Raw genomic sequence first — 19704 nt, forward strand, 5'->3', positions numbered from 1 at the left:
GTGTTTGTAGGGTCTTACAGCCTATGTTATGTGTGTTTGTAGGGTCTCACAGTCTATGTTATGTGTGTTTGTAGGGTCTCACAGTCTATGTTATGTGTGTTTGTAGGGTCTTACAGTCTATGTTATGTGTGTTTGTAGGGTCTCACAGTCTATGTTATGTGTGTTTGTAGGGTCTCACAGCCTATGTTATGTGTGTTTGTAGGGTCTTACAGTCTATGTTATGTGTGTTTGTAGGGTCTTACAGTCTATGTTATGTGTGTTTGTAGGGTCTCACAGCCTATGTTATGTGTGTTTGTAGGGTCTTACAGTCTATGTTATGTGTGTTTGTAGGGTCTTACAGTCTATGTTATGTGTGTTTGTAGGGTCTTACAGTCTATGTTATGTGTGTTTGTAGGGTCTCACAGTCTATGTTATGTGTGTTTGTAGGGTCTCACAGTCTATGTTATGTGTGTTTGTAGGGTCTTACAGTCTATGTTATGTGTGTTTGTAGGGTCTTACAGTCTATGTTATGTGTGTTTGTAGGGTCTTACAGTCTATGTTATGTGTGTTTGTAGGGTCTTACAGTCTATGTTATGTGTGTTTGTAGGGTCTTACAGTCTATGTTATGTGTGTTTGTAGGGTCTTACAGTCTATGTTATGTGTGTTTGTAGGGTCTTACAGTCTATGTTATGTGTGTTTGTAGGGTCTCACAGTCTATGTTATGTGTGTTTGTAGGGTCTCACAGTCTATGTTATGTGTGTTTGTAGGGTCTCACAGTCTATGTTATGTGTGTTTGTAGGGTCTCACAGCCTTTGTTATGTGTGTTTGTAGGGTCTTACAGTCTATGTTATGTGTGTTTGTAGGGTCTTACAGCCTATGTTATGTGTGTTTGTAGGGTCTTACAGTCTATGTTATGTGTGTTTGTAGGGTCTCACAGCCTATGTTATGTGTGTTTGTAGGGTCTTACAGTCTATGTTATGTGTGTTTGTAGGGTCTTACAGCCTATGTTATGTGTGTTTGTAGGGTCTTACAGTCTATGTTATGTGTGTTTGTAGGGTCTTACAGTCTATGTTATGTGTGTTTGTAGGGTCTCACAGTCTATGTTATGTGTGTTTGTAGGGTCTTACAGTCTATGTTATGTGTGTTTGTAGGGTCTTACAGTCTATGTTATGTGTGTTTGTAGGGTCTCACAGCCTATGTTATGTGTGTTTGTAGGGTCTCACAGTCTATGTTATGTGTGTTTGTAGGGTCTTACAGTCTATGTTATGTGTGTTTGTAGGGTCTCACAGCCTATGTTATGTGTGTTTGTAGGGTCTCACAGTCTATGTTATGTGTGTTTGTAGGGTCTCACAGTCTATGTTATGTGTGTTTGTAGGGTCTTACAGTCTATGTTATGTGTGTTTGTAGGGTCTTACAGTCTATGTTATGTGTGTTTGTAGGGTCTCACAGTCTATGTTATGTGTGTTTGTAGGGTCTCACAGTCTATGTTATGTGTGTTTGTAGGGTCTCACAGTCTATGTTATGTGTGTTTGTAGGGTCTCACAGCCTATGTTATGTGTGTTTGTAGGGTCTTACAGTCTATGTTATGTGTGTTTGTAGGGTCTCACAGCCTATGTTATGTGTGTTTGTAGGGTCTTACAGTCTATGTTATGTGTGTTTGTAGGGTCTTACAGTCTATGTTATGTGTGTTTGTAGGGTCTCACAGCCTATGTTATGTGTGTTTGTAGGGTCTTACAGTCTATGTTATGTGTGTTTGTAGGGTCTTACAGCCTATGTTATGTGTGTTTGTAGGGTCTTACAGTCTATGTTATGTGTGTTTGTAGGGTCTCACAGCCTATGTTATGTGTGTTTGTAGGGTCTTACAGCCTATGTTATGTGTGTTTGTAGGGTCTCACAGCCTATGTTATGTGTGTTTGTAGGGTCTCACAGTCTATGTTATGTGTGTTTGTAGGGTCTCACAGTCTATGTTATGTGTGTTTGTAGGGTCTCACAGTCTATGTTATGTGTGTTTGTAGGGTCTCACAGTCTATGTTATGTGTGTTTGTAGGGTCTTACAGTCTATGTTATGTGTGTTTGTAGGGTCTTACAGTCTATGTTATGTGTGTTTGTAGGGTCTTACAGTCTATGTTATGTGTGTTTGTAGGGTCTTACAGTCTATGTTATGTGTGTTTGTAGGGTCTTACAGTCTATGTTATGTGTGTTTGTAGGGTCTCACAGTCTATGTTATGTGTGTTTGTAGGGTCTCACAGTCTATGTTATGTGTGTTTGTAGGGTCTTACAGCCTATGTTATGTGTGTTTGTAGGGTCTTACAGTCTATGTCATGTGTGTTTGTAGGGTCTTACAGTCTATGTTATGTGTGTTTGTAGGGTCTTACAGTCTATGTTATGTGTGTTTGTAGGGTCTCACAGCCTATGTTATGTGTGTTTGTAGGGTCTTACAGTCTATGTTATGTGTGTTTGTAGGGTCTCACAGTCTATGTTATGTGTGTTTGTAGGGTCTCACAGTCTATGTTATGTGTGTTTGTAGGGTCTTACAGTCTATGTCATGTGTGTTTGTAGGGTCTTACAGCCTATGTTATGTGTGTTTGTAGGGTCTTACAGTCTATGTGTGTTTGTAGGGTCTCACAGCCTATGTTATGTGTGTTTGTAGGGTCTTACAGTCTATGTTATGTGTGTTTGTAGGGTCTTACAGTCTATGTTATGTGTGTTTGTAGGGTCTTACAGTCTATGTTATGTGTGTTTGTAGGGTCTTACAGCCTATGTGTGTTTGTAGGGTCTTACAGTCTATGTTATGTGTGTTTGTAGGGTCTTACAGCCTATGTGTGTTTGTAGGGTCTTACAGCCTATGTTATGTGTGTTTGTAGGGTCTTACAGCCTATGTTATGTGTGTTTGTAGGGTCTTACAGCCTATGTTATGTGTGTTTGTAGGGTCTTACAGCCTATGTGTGTTTGTAGGGTCTTACAGTCTATGTTATGTGTGTTTGTAGGGTCTCACAGTCTATGTTATGTGTGTTTGTAGGGTCTTACAGTCTATGTGTGTTTGTAGGGTCTTACAGTCTATGTTATGTGTGTTTGTAGGGTCTTACAGTCTATGTGTGTTTGTAGGGTCTTACAGTCTATGTTATGTGTGTTTGTAGGGTCTTACAGTCTATGTTATGTGTGTTTGTAGGGTCTCACAGTCTATGTTATGTGTGTTTGTAGGGTCTTCTTACAGCCTATGTTATGTGTGTTTGTAGGGTCTTACAGTCTATGTTATGTGTGTTTGTAGGGTCTTACAGTCTATGTTATGTGTGTTTGTAGGGTCTTACAGCCTATGTGTGTTTGTAGGGTCTTACAGTCTATGTTATGTGTGTTTGTAGGGTCTTACAGCCTATGTGTGTTTGTAGGGTCTTACAGCCTATGTTATGTGTGTTTGTAGGGTCTTACAGCCTATGTTATGTGTGTTTGTAGGGTCTTACAGCCTATGTTATGTGTGTTTGTAGGGTCTTACAGCCTATGTGTGTTTGTAGGGTCTTACAGTCTATGTTATGTGTGTTTGTAGGGTCTCACAGTCTATGTTATGTGTGTTTGTAGGGTCTTACAGTCTATGTGTGTTTGTAGGGTCTTACAGTCTATGTTATGTGTGTTTGTAGGGTCTTACAGTCTATGTGTGTTTGTAGGGTCTTACAGTCTATGTTATGTGTGTTTGTAGGGTCTCACAGCCTATGTTATGTGTGTTTGTAGGGTCTTACAGTCTATGTTATGTGTGTTTGTAGGGTCTTACAGTCTATGTTATGTGTGTTTGTAGGGTCTCACAGTCTATGTTATGTGTGTTTGTAGGGTCTCACAGTCTATGTTATGTGTGTTTGTAGGGTCTCACAGTCTATGTTATGTGTGTTTGTAGGGTCTTACAGTCTATGTTATGTGTGTTTGTAGGGTCTCACAGTCTATGTTATGTGTGTTTGTAGGGTCTTACAGTCTATGTTATGTGTGTTTGTAGGGTCTTACAGTCTATGTTATGTGTGTTTGTAGGGTCTCACAGTCTATGTTATGTGTGTTTGTAGGGTCTCACAGTCTATGTTATGTGTGTTTGTAGGGTCTCACAGTCTATGTTATGTGTGTTTGTAGGGTCTCACAGTCTATGTTATGTGTGTTTGTAGGGTCTCACAGTCTATGTTATGGGTGTTTGTAGGGTCTCACAGTCTATGTTATGTGTGTTTGTAGGGTCTTACAGTCTATGTTATGTGTGTTTGTAGGGTCTCACAGTCTATGTTATGTGTGTTTGTAGGGTCTCACAGTCTATGTTATGTGTGTTTGTAGGGTCTTACAGTCTATGTGTGTTTGTAGGGTCTTACAGTCTATGTTATGTGTGTTTGTAGGGTCTTACAGTCTATGTTATGTGTGTTTGTAGGGTCTTACAGCCTATGTGTGTTTGTAGGGTCTTACAGTCTATGTTATGTGTGTTTGTAGGGTCTTACAGCCTATGTGTGTTTGTAGGGTCTTACAGCCTATGTTATGTGTGTTTGTAGGGTCTTACAGCCTATGTTATGTGTGTTTGTAGGGTCTTACAGCCTATGTTATGTGTGTTTGTAGGGTCTTACAGCCTATGTGTGTTTGTAGGGTCTTACAGTCTATGTTATGTGTGTTTGTAGGGTCTCACAGTCTATGTTATGTGTGTTTGTAGGGTCTTACAGTCTATGTGTGTTTGTAGGGTCTTACAGTCTATGTTATGTGTGTTTGTAGGGTCTTACAGTCTATGTGTGTTTGTAGGGTCTTACAGTCTATGTTATGTGTGTTTGTAGGGTCTCACAGTCTATGTTATGTGTGTTTGTAGGGTCTCACAGTCTATGTTATGTGTGTTTGTAGGGTCTTACAGTCTATGTTATGTGTGTTTGTAGGGTCTTACAGTCTATGTTATGTGTGTTTGTAGGGTCTCACAGTCTATGTTATGTGTGTTTGTAGGGTCTCACAGTCTATGTTATGTGTGTTTGTAGGGTCTCACAGTCTATGTTATGTGTGTTTGTAGGGTCTTACAGTCTATGTTATGTGTGTTTGTAGGGTCTCACAGTCTATGTTATGTGTGTTTGTAGGGTCTCACAGTCTATGTTATGTGTGTTTGTAGGGTCTTACAGTCTATGTTATGTGTGTTTGTAGGGTCTCACAGTCTATGTTATGTGTGTTTGTAGGGTCTTACAGTCTATGTTATGTGTGTTTGTAGGGTCTCACAGTCTATGTTATGTGTGTTTGTAGGGTCTCACAGTCTATGTTATGTGTGTTTGTAGGGTCTCACAGTCTATGTTATGTGTGTTTGTAGGGTCTCACAGTCTATGTTATGGGTGTTTGTAGGGTCTCACAGTCTATGTTATGTGTGTTTGTAGGGTCTTACAGTCTATGTTATGTGTGTTTGTAGGGTCTCACAGTCTATGTTATGTGTGTTTGTAGGGTCTCACAGTCTATGTTATGTGTGTTTGTAGGGTCTCACAGTCTATGTTATGTGTGTTTGTAGGGTCTTACAGTCTATGTTATGTGTGTTTGTAGGGTCTCACAGTCTATGTTATGTGTGTTTGTAGGGTCTCACAGTCTATGTTATGTGTGTTTGTAGGGTCTCACAGTCTATGTTATGTGTGTTTGTAGGGTCTTACAGCCTATGTGTGTTTGTAGGGTCTCACAGCCTATGTTATGTGTGTTTGTAGGGTCTCACAGTCTATGTTATGTGTGTTTGTAGGGTCTCACAGCCTATGTTATGTGTGTTTGTAGGGTCTCACAGTCTATGTTATGTGTGTTTGTAGGGTCTCACAGCCTATGTTATGTGTGTTTGTAGGGTCTCACAGCCTATGTTATGTGTGTTTGTAGGGTCTCACAGTCTATGTTATGTGTGTTTGTAGGGTCTCACAGCCTATGTTATGTGTGTTTGTAGGGTCTCACAGCCTATGTTATGTGTGTTTGTAGGGTCTCACAGCCTATGTTATGTGTGTTTGTAGGGTCTCACAGTCTATGTTATGTGTGTTTGTAGGGTCTCACAGTCTATGTTATGTGTGTTTGTAGGGTCTCACAGCCTATGTTATGTGTGTTTGTAGGGTCTCACAGTCTATGTTATGTGTGTTTGTAGGGTCTTACAGTCTATGTTATGTGTGTTTGTAGGGTCTTACAGTCTATGTTATGTGTGTTTGTAGGGTCTTACAGTCTATGTGTGTTTGTAGGGTCTTACAGTCTATGTTATGTGTGTTTGTAGGGTCTCACAGTCTATGTTATGTGTGTTTGTAGGGTCTCACAGCCTATGTGTGTTTGTAGGGTCTTACAGCCTATGTGTGTTTGTAGGGTCTCACAGCCTATGTTATGTGTGTTTGTAGGGTCTCACAGTCTATGTTATGTGTGTTTGTAGGGTCTTACAGCCTATGTGTGTTTGTAGGGTCTCACAGTCTATGTTATGTGTGTTTGTAGGGTCTCACAGTCTATGTTATGTGTGTTTGTAGGGTCTCACAGTCTATGTTATGTGTGTTTGTAGGGTCTCACAGCCTATGTTATGTGTGTTTGTAGGGTCTCACAGCCTATGTTATGTGTGTTTGTAGGGTCTCACAGTCTATGTTATGTGTGTTTGTAGGGTCTCACAGTCTATGTTATGTGTGTTTGTAGGGTCTCACAGTCTATGTTATGTGTGTTTGTAGGGTCTCACAGTCTATGTTATGTGTGTTTGTAGGGTCTTACAGTCTATGTTATGTGTGTTTGTAGGGTCTCACAGTCTATGTTATGTGTGTTTGTAGGGTCTCACAGTCTATGTTATGTGTGTTTGTAGGGTCTCACAGTCTATGTTATGTGTGTTTGTAGGGTCTCACAGTCTATGTTATGTGTGTTTGTAGGGTCTCACAGTCTATGTTATGTGTGTTTGTAGGGTCTTACAGTCTATGTTATGTGTGTTTGTAGGGTCTCACAGTCTATGTTATGTGTGTTTGTAGGGTCTCACAGTCTATGTTATGTGTGTTTGTAGGGTCTCACAGTCTATGTTATGTGTGTTTGTAGGGTCTCACAGTCTATGTTATGTGTGTTTGTAGGGTCTCACAGTCTATGTCATGTGTGTTTGTAGGGTCTCACAGCCTATGTCATGTGTGTTTGTAGGGTCTCACAGCCTATGTCATGTGTGTTTGTAGGGTCTCACAGCCTATGTTATGGGTGTTTGTAGGGTCTCACAGTCTATGTCATGTGTGTTTGTAGGGTCTCACAGCCTATGTTATGTGTGTTTGTAGGGTCTTACAGTCTATGTTATGTGTGTTTGTAGGGTCTCACAGTCTATGTTATGTGTGTTTGTAGGGTCTCACAGCCTATGTTATGTGTGTTTGTAGGGTCTCACAGTCTATGTTATGTGTGTTTGTAGGGTCTCACAGTCTATGTTATGTGTGTTTGTAGGGTCTCACAGTCTATGTTATGTGTGTTTGTAGGGTCTCACAGTCTATGTTATGTGTGTTTGTAGGGTCTCACAGTCTATGTTATGTGTGTTTGTAGGGTCTTACAGTCTATGTTATGTGTGTTTGTAGGGTCTTACAGTCTATGTTATGTGTGTTTGTAGGGTCTTACAGTCTATGTTATGTGTGTTTGTAGGGTCTTACAGTCTATGTTATGTGTGTTTGTAGGGTCTTACAGCCTATGTTATGTGTGTTTGTAGGGTCTCACAGCCTATGTTATGTGTGTTTGTAGGGTCTTACAGTCTATGTTATGTGTGTTTGTAGGGTCTTCTTACAGTCTATGTTATGTGTGTTTGTAGGGTCTCACAGTCTATGTTATGTGTGTTTGTAGGGTCTTCTTACAGTCTATGTTATGTGTGTTTGTAGGGTCTCACAGTCTATGTTATGTGTGTTTGTAGGGTCTCACAGTCTATGTTATGTGTGTTTGTAGGGTCTCACAGTCTATGTTATGTGTGTTTGTAGGGTCTTACAGTCTATGTTATGTGTGTTTGTAGGGTCTTACAGTCTATGTTATGTGTGTTTGTAGGGTCTTACAGTCTATGTTATGTGTGTTTGTAGGGTCTTACAGTCTATGTTATGTGTGTTTGTAGGGTCTTACAGCCTATGTTATGTGTGTTTGTAGGGTCTCACAGCCTATGTTATGTGTGTTTGTAGGGTCTCACAGTCTATGTTATGTGTGTTTGTAGGGTCTCACAGTCTATGTTATGTGTGTTTGTAGGGTCTCACAGTCTATGTTATGTGTGTTTGTAGGGTCTCACAGTCTATGTTATGTGTGTTTGTAGGGTCTTACAGTCTATGTTATGTGTGTTTGTAGGGTCTCACAGTCTATGTTATGTGTGTTTGTAGGGTCTTACAGTCTATGTTATGTGTGTTTGTAGGGTCTTACAGCCTATGTTATGTGTGTTTGTAGGGTCTTACAGCCTATGTGTGTTTGTAGGGTCTCACAGTCTATGTTATGTGTGTTTGTAGGGTCTTACAGTCTATGTTATGTGTGTTTGTAGGGTCTCACAGTCTATGTTATGTGTGTTTGTAGGGTCTCACAGCCTATGTTATGTGTGTTTGTAGGGTCTCACAGTCTATGTTATGTGTGTTTGTAGGGTCTCACAGTCTATGTTATGTGTGTTTGTAGGGTCTCACAGTCTATGTTATGTGTGTTTGTAGGGTCTCACAGCCTATGTTATGTGTGTTTGTAGGGTCTCACAGTCTATGTTATGTGTGTTTGTAGGGTCTCACAGTCTATGTTATGTGTGTTTGTAGGGTCTCACAGCCTATGTTATGTGTGTTTGTAGGGTCTCACAGTCTATGTTATGTGTGTTTGTAGGGTCTTACAGCCTATGTTATGTGTGTTTGTAGGGTCTCACAGCCTATGTTATGTGTGTTTGTAGGGTCTTACAGTCTATGTTATGTGTGTTTGTAGGGTCTTACAGCCTACGTGCTCACTGTAGAACAGAACCGCTACATCATCTGGAACCCCAGCAGTGGACAGTACTATGGACAGTATGACACCTTCTGCCCCCTGCAGGCCGTAGGCTGCATAGTCAACACTGACAACGTGAGTGAACATGATCAACCATACAGCATTCACTGTCTGGTACACTACATTCATTCATTATTCATCAATACTGCATAAAAGGTGGTTTCTCAAACTTTTTCATGTGAAGGACCCCCAAATGTATGTATTTGGCCACGGACCACCACTTTTCATGCCTGGAACCCCCATAAGAGATTTGTGTAACCATGTGTTACACAAACACCTCTGGCATTGTGGCAGCAGTAATAATAAACATGGAAAAGGAGGAAATAAGAAAGAAAGTAAAAAATATAATAATAATAATAATCAGAGAATAGCAGCATAGTTTGTATGCTGGTCCTAGCACACTGAAGGTTTTTACCCCTGAAGTTATAAACATATTTACATGTATGTCTATGTATGTAAAAGCTGTAAAATGCCAGTGACCTTGGCATTGTTTTACACACAGACTGCCTTTACCATAGACAGGCAACAGGGGGGGTTTAGCATTTTTGCCATGCTTATTTTTCTTTTCCCCGTTTGTTTTGTTTGTTCTGTTTGTTCTGTTGTACAGGGAAGTCAGCAGATGATTGTTTTAATGTTTTGTGGTTCTCTGTTAGGTGTGGTTCAACCTTCAGCAGTATAGCTCCCCCATGAGGATGAGTTTTGACATCACCAAAGCCAACCTGTGGAAGCCCTTCTTCTCTCGTTCCTTCTCCCATCCTGGGCTGGCCAGTGTTCAGGTGAGTGTCCAGCGTTTATGGATGCTCCTGTTTGTTCCTGTGAGAACTTTGTCATCTCTAAGTCAGTGGTCCTCAACCTTTTCTGTATCAGGGCCCACTTAACCCATTGAGACCTGCAGCCGATTCTACATGTCTCCTAAATCTCAACAGTATTCTCAAAAACGTATGTTTCTATATCAGTGGTGCTCAAACTTTTTCATGTCAAGGACCCCCAAAATGATATGTATTTGGCCGCAGACCCCCATCAAAATATGTTGTTCCAGGGACCCCCAGAAGCAAAGATTTGAGTTAAAAATGTTTGCTTTAAAAATATATATATTCAAAGATTTGCACACATTTTCACGATTTTTCAAAAATAGCAGATCTACAAGCTCGTATCGCGGCACTCGGTGCCGTGCTACGAGCTTGTATATCTGCTATTTTTGAATAGCCCAAAGTATAAAATAATGCTTTTTAGCTCAAATCTAAAGATGACACAGTTCCAGGTCTTAATGGGTTAAAAATGTTGAAACCATTCGTGGTCCATCCATCTGGCCACTAAAGTGTAAAGGTGCCAGATGGGTGGGCCGCATGCATTTTTCAGAGCATGTTTATTTTAATGATCAATCAGCTGATTGTGTTCCGACTTGGACGTAGTGTACCTTTAAAGTTCTTATTTCGTGTCACTTTGAAAACAATTGTTTTCAAGGGATTTAAGAAAAAACACATTGATTTGATTTGTTTTACATTATTATTACATTACATCTCTGTCCCATGTAGCCGGAGGAGCTGGTGTATCAGAGAACGGATAAAGCAGCCTACGCTGAACTACAGGACAGGCAAGTGGTGGAATCTTATGTTTTTTCGTCGATGTTGGCAGAAACATATGTCATCGTCAATGTATGCCCTATACTTCTTCATACAAGAGTGTCACACAAAAAGTAGCGAAAATAGCAGATCTACACAGACCTCACAGCGTGTTTCCATGACGAGTTGTGAACTTGGGCTATTTTCACAATTTCACAATTTCAAATAATAATAGAAATGGCTCAAAAATAGATCGACAAGCTCGAAACGCGTCGCTTCGCGCCGCGTTTCGAGCTTGTAGATCTGCTATTTTTGATACTTTTGTGTGACGCTGTAGTATGATCAAGTAAGGCATTAATGACAAAACACAAAAAGTTAAAATATGGAGATAAAAGGTTTCTGCCCGACAACAACGTTATGGTCAACATAGTCAGCGACGTCCATTAACCAATGAGAACAAACCACCCCTCCTCCGCTCCACAGAATCGAGAAGATCCTCAAAGAGAAGCTGATGGAGTGGCGCCCCCGCCAGCCGACCCGCTGGAACCGCTACTGCACCTCCACGCTGCGCCACTTCCTCCCCAAACTGGAGCTGAGCGGCGGGCGGGACATGGCCGACGAGCACCGCCTGGAGCTACAGAGCCTGCTGGGAGACTACAGGGTAGTTCAAGTAGTTCACCCAAACAATTACTTGTCTATCCATTACACACCCCGATTTTTTTGTTTTTGTCGCATTCTTAAGCCAATAATTTGATAACCGGCGGACTCAATGGAGACTCTTTGAGTTTCCTAACGGAGACATTAGCATTTTTCCACAGGTCATCAAATTATTGGTTTAGGAATGCGACAAAAACTAAAGAATCTCCATGAATTCAAGGCTTCATGGGGCGTGTAATGGATAGAAGATAAGTAATTTTTTGGGTGAACTACTCCTTTAATGTATGACTTCTTGGAGGGGGCGGTGCAGTTTCATATATTCAAGTGCATATTTTCTTCATTTCATCCTATCCTTTGACTCAAACAGTCAAATGAATGAGTATAGTTGCACGTTTTTTTATTGGTATGATGATGGAAGATTGTCTAGATTTGTAAGTGTTGAATGGGGTTTGTACAGGTGGAAGTATGATACTGACATACTGACATGATACTGACTTCCTGAAATCGATTAGATGTTTTCTAACTTAAATTTAAATTAGGTATGGGGGGGGGGGGCTGGATATTGGATAGCGGGCACTGGCCCACAAAACTTAAATTGGTTCAACATGTCCCTATTTGCCCGGGTCAGGTTCACTCAGTTTAGTAGTCCATGTCCCCCCAGTCTGGTCTGGGAGTGGTGTAGTGGACTGGAGGAGCTACTGCAGGCGATTAATCACCCATGGAGTGTTCTGGAACAACCAAATCAGATACAGAGCTTCCCACTCGAGAGGTGATGATGGAGCACTCTATTGCTGGAGCCAAAATGTATGTCTAGGCCACGGACCCCCATCTGAAACAATTGTTGTGCAGGGTGGGACACTGGGATATAGATTTGTGTTGTTCAAACATTAGGTGCTCAAAACGTTTCGGAAATGGCCGATCTACAAGCTCATAATGCTAATACATATCATTTTGGGGGTCCTTGAAATGAAAAAGAACCACTGATATAGCAACATAGTTTTTTTTTGTTTTTAAGCTGGATAGGATTTGGAAGACATTTTGTAGAATCGGCCTCAGGTCTTAATGGGTTAAGCAGTTTTGCTGACTCCCCCCCCCCCCCGGGGACCCCACTTTGAGAAGCAGTGAGGTTGTTCTGGGGAACAACACAATCATCAGATACAGAGCTTCCCACTCCAGAGGTGATGATGATGGAGCATTCTATTGCGGGAGCCAAAATGTCAGCCATGGGCCTTTAGGGGGAATTGATTCTTACCAGATTCTGGAACAGTACTTCTCATTGTGTTTTCTTCCCTCTCTCTTTTCATCAGATCGTTGGCTTCCCGGTTCACCTGCCGTTCTCAGAGATCCGTCCCATCGTGGAAGCGGTCTACAGCACGGGGGTCCACAGCGTCGACGCGTCCAACGTGGAGTTCGCCCTGGCTGTGTACGTGCACCCCTACCCCAACAACGTGCTCTCTGTGTGGGTGTACCTGGCCTCGCTGGTCCGCACAAGATAGACGTTTATTAACGGCATGGAGCGTCTTCACTTTACTGCACTTTACACGTGATCTAAGATATGAGACTGGTTTTGTATTGTTATTAACCATTTAAAAGGTGCTGTGATGAGACATTTATCAGTGTTAAAAAGGCTTCACATTTTATACTGTTCCAGTTTACATTTTGTCAGATTTATTTTGTTTAATCATTTCAAATTTCACTTGTTTATCCTGTATGTATGAGTTCTCTCTCCTGATTGGATAGAATTGGTATCCCAATCTGAAAATGTATTTCGTTTACTAAAGAGACACCGACCTACTGAATAGCAATCATTACCATCCGAATATAGAGCTTAAACCTTTTATCAAAAATATCACTCGCAAGCTTGTGAGCTTTTAGATTGGCTATTTTTGCCATTGTTTTTTACATTAAATAGGGACCCCAGGGGCCTATTCTCTGTTAACCCTTCACAACCACTTCTTCTCTAAATGGCTCACCTGAAGTTATTTAGCAATAATAAGAGTTGTACCATTCATTCAGTCAAGAGTTCCAGTTAAATAATTTGAAAGATATTGTTGCAGACTGTTATCTTTTATTATAATCATATAGTATATTGTTATAGTTTGTTTAGCTTCATCAACCAAATAAACACATTTTGCAGTAAAATATTTGTATACACCCACAACCATCCATTTAAGAAAACATGGTTTTACTTTGTTCTACCTCGGGAAATGACATCTAAAACAATTAAGCCTTTGTTTAATTTTGTTCCTCTAATTACATAATTCTGCATTTGCTGAGCATCAAAATGTTGTCATGGGTACTGACGCCATCTACTGGCTGTGATGGTGGATTCCAGTGTCTGCTTCACCTGCTTGTACCCTGGCCTTCTTCAAGTTAATGATCTTCGTTTAAAGGTTCCTGGAGGCCTGAGTGTCTCGGAGACAAAATAGACATTCATGCTAATCTTTAATGTTCAATGTAGGATGCAACCTCATGTTCCCTTAAGACATTTTTATATGTTTGCTCTTTGCCGCAATTTGATCCAGAGGTCCAACTTTCCCGCCTGTCTTCCATAATAGTAGTAGGGGTAGTTTTGTAATATTATGTTGTCAATAACATACTGTATACTATTTATTTAGATTCATGTGGCATTATGAGTTGCAGTGTGAGCTCTGTGTGTGCATGCATCAGGGCAGGAATTTCACAGAAGCCATGAAGGCCATGGCCACGTTACTGTGCCCTCTCAGTTTGGACTTATGCCATTGAAATAAATATTTGCCCTAAGCCTTAGGCCACAGTGGCCTTGATGTCCCGCCCACACTCTGAACTCTTTCCTGTCAACATGGTTTTTAGACACCAGAGTTTAGAGACAAACAGTTTTTTGAGTCTTTTGTTGAGATTCTGAATTATTTTCTCCTCTTGACTCTCCATCCACATCTTCAAATGAGTCCAGTGACTCTGATTAGTCCAGGGCTGAACATGGATGATATTTTGACTCAGGAGTTTCTACAAATAATGTCAATTTGTAATTATACCGATACATTATTTTGTGAATAAACAGCCAGTATATAGGCTGTCTTTTTCATGTATTTATTTCACCGTAAAAATACAATTCTCCCTAACCCTTTAGTTGAAATATATATAGCATACTGCATGTATTTCTTAAAATATTTGTTTTATTTGATGGCTTTGCTGCCCTGGCATTTGGTCTTTGCACTCTCAAAAAATGTACAACCTCAAAGGCAAAATGACCATGCCCCTAAAAGGATGAGATTTCAGGACTGGCATGCGTCTGTGCTTTGCTTGGGCTTTGAGTTATGATTTGTATTTCAGAAAGAGAAGACACCAACATCTATTTAGTATAACTTAAATTTGAAACTGTGGACACCTAATGGTCAATTTGTTTTACTTTGAGAGTTAAATGAACAGTTAGGATTTTACAGTGTAACAGGATCAAAGCAGCAGGGCTGCATAAACCTCAATGTGTGAACAGTGAACTACAAGTTCACTGTATTATGCTTTGAGATTCAATTATCAGAAAAATGTCAGACTTAGTTTTTGTTCCACTCCAAACTGAATGAACGTTTATTCTCAACACAATTATTGTGACATGGCAGATTAACATATAATCAGTATAACTGCTTCAAATAGAAACCATCTTTTCTTTATTTTCTCAACTACAATGAAGCTAAACCCTGCTTTAATCATATCATTTCAATGACATTTTACTTATAATTATACATTTCTATTATTTAATGTAGTGTGAAATCAAAATCTGACATGTTATTACCATCTGATAAGTATCTGATTTAGTTCAATCTGATTATTGTGTTTTTATAGTGTTCATTTTACACAAAAAACAAGGGAACGCCTTGGAATGTTGAGTTGGGCCCGGACGGCTGGCGTAGCGGTCCGGGCACCTAGGCTGCTAATGCTAACGCCTGGTGCCTGCGTGTTGGTGGTTCGAATCCCGATCCGGGCGACCTTTGCTGCGTGTCACGCCCCATCTCTCTCTCTCCCCATTTCCTGTCAGTCTACTGTAAACTATCAATGAAGGCAGAAAAAGCCAAAAACATATCTTTAAAAAAGAATCAAGAGAAGAATGTTGAGTTGAACTTTGAAAAGTTCATGCAATGCAATGCAATAAAATAAAATTTACAATCATGTCCTTGAAAAAAATGAGACAAGATTTCAACAGTATCACAGAGAGATAAATGGTATTTTACTTATAGACCAATTAATTGTTTACTAACATTGAGACTGGATGCGCAGGTGATTGTTTCACGCAATCAATAGATAATGATGATAGAATGGGTTTCATTTAGCGCATACTGGTTGCACGCATACTGGTTCTTATCAGTGTGACGTCGTCTGTTAAGGGGTCTATATAATTATAAATTGCTATTATTTTGTAGTGTGAAATCAAAATCATTTTTGGCCCATCAGACATGTTATCACCCTCTGAGAAGTAAAAAAAAAAAAAAAGAATGATGATAATAATAATACAAATAATAATATTAATATTGTTTTTATCGTTTTTGGTTTACAAACACAAGAAGGGAACCCCCCTTCCTTCCTTCAGGACATGATCCACCCCTACACCCAGTCCCAAAACAGAACTGCTGAATTGAACTGAAACTTGAATGCAATAAAATAAAATGAAATAAAATATAAAATTAAGTCCTTGAAGAAACGTAGACAAGATTGCAATAGTACCACATACATAGAAAGCATTTTAAGATGTATACTTCAATGGAGAACTCCCTTTGGCCAGAATGAAAGACAGTGAAATGGCTTGATTTGACTGGAAATTAACCTAGAAATGAACCCTTCCATGTACACATTTGTTATGAAAAGTATCCTTTTCATGCAAAAAACAAAAACAAAAAAAACCCACAACAAAAACAACAACAGAGGATTAATCTGTGTAAATCTCTTGGGGAGCCAAAATCTCGTGCTCTGCCTATGTTCCATGCATTGTCAGGTTGTGACACAACATCTGCTAATGTCTAATCTGGGTGATTGACAGGAGAAATGATCAAAGGTGCAGGGTTATTACCACGATCATTACTTCCAGGACAGAAGAATGGGTATAGTTTCTCAGTGAAGGTGCAGCCAGTGTAAGAGTGGATAATAACTCCCGTCTCCACATCATAAAAGGAGACCAGGCCCTCCTCATAATCCACAAACACTCCCACCTTCTGGAGTTTCTCTCGTACAGGGAGGAGGACATGAATGTCAGCAGCAGCATAGTACTCCTTTTCATTTCTCATACCTATAGTCCAGTAACAGTTGTTGGGTACCTCTGTGATTGGATGCAGCTTCCTGTCGATGGACTCTCTGGCCACTCCTAAAAACCAGCGATTCTTGTCTTTAACCTGAACCTCATAGTAAAATCTTCCTGAGGAGAAGCTTTGTTTTCCTAAGACAAAGATATATGTAGAGAATCTCTTTGTGTTGACTGGGAGGTTCTTCATAATGTTTCCATGTTTCACTTGTTTTCCATCTCTAGACAGGATGAGTTCACCGTTTGCTGTATCAGGGTCCAGAGTTACATCCACTGCATATTGTTGGATCCTCCTCAGCTCAGCCTCACTCAGCTTCTTCATCTCTTGACTGAGTGTCTTCTCCAGCTGTGCCACAGTTGTCCTCACAATCTCCCCATATGAAGACTGGTGGACTTTGACCTTTGTCCAGTCCTTGGTGGGTGGAGGGGTGATGATGGATGGTATATTCTGGAGGAAGTCGAGGTAGTCTTCAGTGTGTGAGAGCTGCTTCAGCTCAGAGCGTCTCTTCTTTAACTCAGTGATTTCCTCCTCCATCTCTTTAATGAAGCCTTCAGCCTGTTTCTGTGTGGTTTTCTGCTTCTCTTCAATAACATCAATGAGCTCAGCCTGGCTTCTCTCAATACAGCTGATCAGAGCAGTGAAGACCTTCACACTGTCTGCTATCTCCCTGTCGGCATCTTTCCTGCTGAGATCTGCTGATTGTTTGACCTCCTGAATCTTCAGTTGTCTCTCCTGGACCATCTGCTGAACTTCGGCCTCTGCCTTTCCCAGCTCAGCCTTCTTTCCTTCACAGTGTTGTGTTCTACTTTTTTTTTGAAGGTATACTATGATTATTCCCTGCCTCCCACAAAATGTAAAAACAATTTACAATTGCACGCGCGCTTCGCGCGCGTGCAATTGTTCTTGAGGTGTGTGTGGCCCACAAAAATATTTAATGTGAAAATTTTCCGCGCGCTACGCGCGCGTGTGTGGCCCACAAAAATATTTAATGTGAACATTTTCGTGGCCCACAAAAATATTGAATGTGAAAACAAGAGCAACGCTGGAATCGACAGGCTGGTTTTCCTTATTGAGTGTAGTGTCAGCAGATGAGAGTAGCTCCAATCGGAACCTCACCCTCCGCTGTATACATAGCGGAGGGAGAGGTACTATATGGGGCTACAGATGAGAGCAGAGAGAGCGATTCTGTCCGGGACAGTGGCCGTGTCTCTGCCTCTGGTGCAGCAGACGGAGGCTGTTCTGGAGACGCATCAGACGCGCCTGATTAAAGTACTTCATTAGTATTCGCGTCGTTGTTAATGTGTGAATTCCGTCGCAGCCATTACTTATCACCTCAAGAACAATAGCTTCACACTTGATAAGCCATCAACTCAGAGTTAGCCCACATTCTTGCTGCCCCCCCTGCCTTGGGCAGTTAGCGTATCACAGCGTATCACAGCGTATCAGATGCGCTGTTTTGAACAGTTTTTGAAGGTATACGATGGCGACGAAAAATAATCTCAAGGTGTACGCCGTACACAGCATCTGACGGTAGAACACACCACTGTTCCTTCATATTCTTCTTTCAGAGATACAATCTGATGTAACTTGTGGTCTGACTCAGTGCAGAACTGACAAACACACATGTGGTCAGTCTTACAGAACAGCTCCAGAGGTCTGTCATGTTTCTTACACAGAATGTCTTCCAGGTTCTTTACAGGGTTAATTAGTTTGTGTCGTTTAAACGCAGAGACTCTCTGATGAGGCTCCAGGTGAGTCTCACAGTAGGAGGCCAGACACACCAGGCAGGACTTCACAGCCTTGAGCTTGGTCTCAGTACAAATGTCACAGGAGACTTCATCTGGTTTAGCAGATTCTTGGTTTGTGTTGGAACTTATTTTCAGCTGCTCTGTCTTCCTGAACTGATCAGCCATCTCAGAAATGAAAGTATTGACAAAGACTTCTGGTCTCTTATTAAAGGTCTTTTTACATAGTGGACACAGACACACATCATTAGTGTCCCAGTACTCTGTGATACAGGTTTTACAGTAGTTGTGTCCACATGGAGTGGTGATTGGATCAGTGAACACATCCAGACAGATAGAACACAGGAACTGGTCTTCAGACAGGAGACTGCTGGCAGATGCCATTTCTACACACTGAGAATAAAGATGAGAGTATATCAGATCAGATGAGATCAGATGTAGTTCTTGAATTCTACTTCTCACAGTTTAATAGTTATGAATCTGGTCTGGATTGTTTTTGAATAGAGCACAAAACTGTTGACAGATGTACATTTTACCAATTGAAAGATTGGTAAAATGTACAAGCTTTATTCATATAGCACATTTACAAACAGGCAAGCTGAACCAAAGTGCTGTACAGGCAAATTCAAAACATCAATGCAAAACAACAGAGCAAGTTCACAAAAACATTTAAGAGCAACAAAGGAAAACAATTTTAAAAGACAACATAAGAGAGGGAAGGAGAAGTAAGTATAAGTGGAAATTACATATAGGCTAGGTACATAACGAATACATACATAGACATGATTATGAATGGAGTAAGATATAAGCAAACCATGTAAAATTAGATGCTATTAAAAGCAAGGGAGAAAGATGGGTTTTGAGTTTGGCCTTGAAAGCCCCGATCGATTGGGCGGATCGGATGTGGAGGGGCAGGCTATTCCAGAGTCGCGGGGCCGTGGCCATGAAAGAGCGGTCACCCCTAGTCTTTTTGAATTTCAAGAAATATGAAAATAGGTAAACATCATGCCTGGATACAGTTACAGCTTTTATTCTGTTAATGAATAATACATAATTATCTGCTGTACTCACGTGTCTTTAAAGTTGTCAGTATGTATTTCTGTCGAATGAAGGTTTTGTAGAGTGTGTGCTCAGTGCTACAGTACTACTACAAGTATTGTCAGTACTTTACTTTCAGTTTAGATTTACTGAGAAACTCCTCCTCCTGGACAGTGGCGGAACAACTGAAAGCCGGGCCGGGAGGCAGAGCACAGTGATCAGGCCCCCCCCCGTGCCACGACGCACGCGCGCTGCGCGCGCGTGGGTGCACATCCCGCGCGCGAAGCGCGCGGAAAATTTTGCGGGTTTGGGTCGGGTCGGTCACCTTTTGGGGGGCTTTTTGTCACTTTATTTCGGTTTTAGGGTTAGGTTAGGGTTATGTTGTTGCTTTAATGAAATGAGAGGCGGAGAGGCGCCGCGGAGAGGTCGCGCCGCGACCCTGGAGGGCCCGGCGGCCGGGCCCTCCAGGGTCGCGGGCCGGGAGGCGGCCGCCTCCCTTGCCTCCCCGGACGCTCCGCCACTGCTCCTGGAAGCTGTTAACCC

General features: G+C 41.2%; 2 protein-coding genes across 2 annotated transcripts in view; one reads left to right on the forward strand and one right to left on the reverse strand.

Annotated features, from left to right (window-relative positions):
- The window catches only part of cc2d2a (coiled-coil and C2 domain containing 2A), a 52007-nt gene extending 38929 nt beyond the window's left edge, over nt 1-13078 (forward strand). The window contains exons 35-39 of the mRNA XM_084066431.1: nt 8833-8967; nt 9546-9668; nt 10428-10486; nt 10938-11115; nt 12419-13078. Of these exons, the coding sequence (XP_083922557.1) occupies nt 8833-8967; nt 9546-9668; nt 10428-10486; nt 10938-11115; nt 12419-12607 (684 nt within the window). The 3' untranslated portion in view covers nt 12608-13078. The remainder of the gene's footprint in view (nt 1-8832; nt 8968-9545; nt 9669-10427; nt 10487-10937; nt 11116-12418) is intronic.
- Nucleotides 13079-16075: 2997 nt separating this feature from the next.
- Nucleotides 16076-19300, reverse strand: LOC311052647 (E3 ubiquitin-protein ligase TRIM21-like). Its single transcript, XM_084067721.1, has 3 exons — nt 19195-19300; nt 17923-18516; nt 16076-17158 (listed from the first exon to the last, which is right to left on the reverse strand). The coding sequence occupies exons 2-3, from the start codon at nt 18505-18507 to the stop codon at nt 16100-16102; spliced, it is 1644 nt and encodes a 547-aa protein (XP_083923847.1). The 5' UTR covers nt 18508-18516; nt 19195-19300; the 3' UTR covers nt 16076-16099.
- Between the last annotated feature and the right edge of the window lie 404 nt (nt 19301-19704).

This window comes from Gymnoscopelus microlampas (genome assembly GCF_963454915.1).
Source record: "Gymnoscopelus microlampas genome assembly, chromosome: 9".
Lineage (NCBI taxonomy): Eukaryota > Metazoa > Chordata > Actinopteri > Myctophiformes > Myctophidae > Gymnoscopelus > Gymnoscopelus microlampas.

Excerpts from the sequence above, each read along its gene's own strand:
- LOC311052647 (XM_084067721.1), bottom strand. The coding sequence starts at position 18,507 with ATGGCATCTGCCAGCAGTCTCCTGTCTGAAGACCAGTTCCTGTGTTCT. Across the intron at positions 17,159-17,922 it reads AAGAAGAATATGAAGGAACA|AAGGCTGAGCTGGGAAAGGC; the intron begins GTGGTGTGTTCT and ends TGTGAAGGAAAG.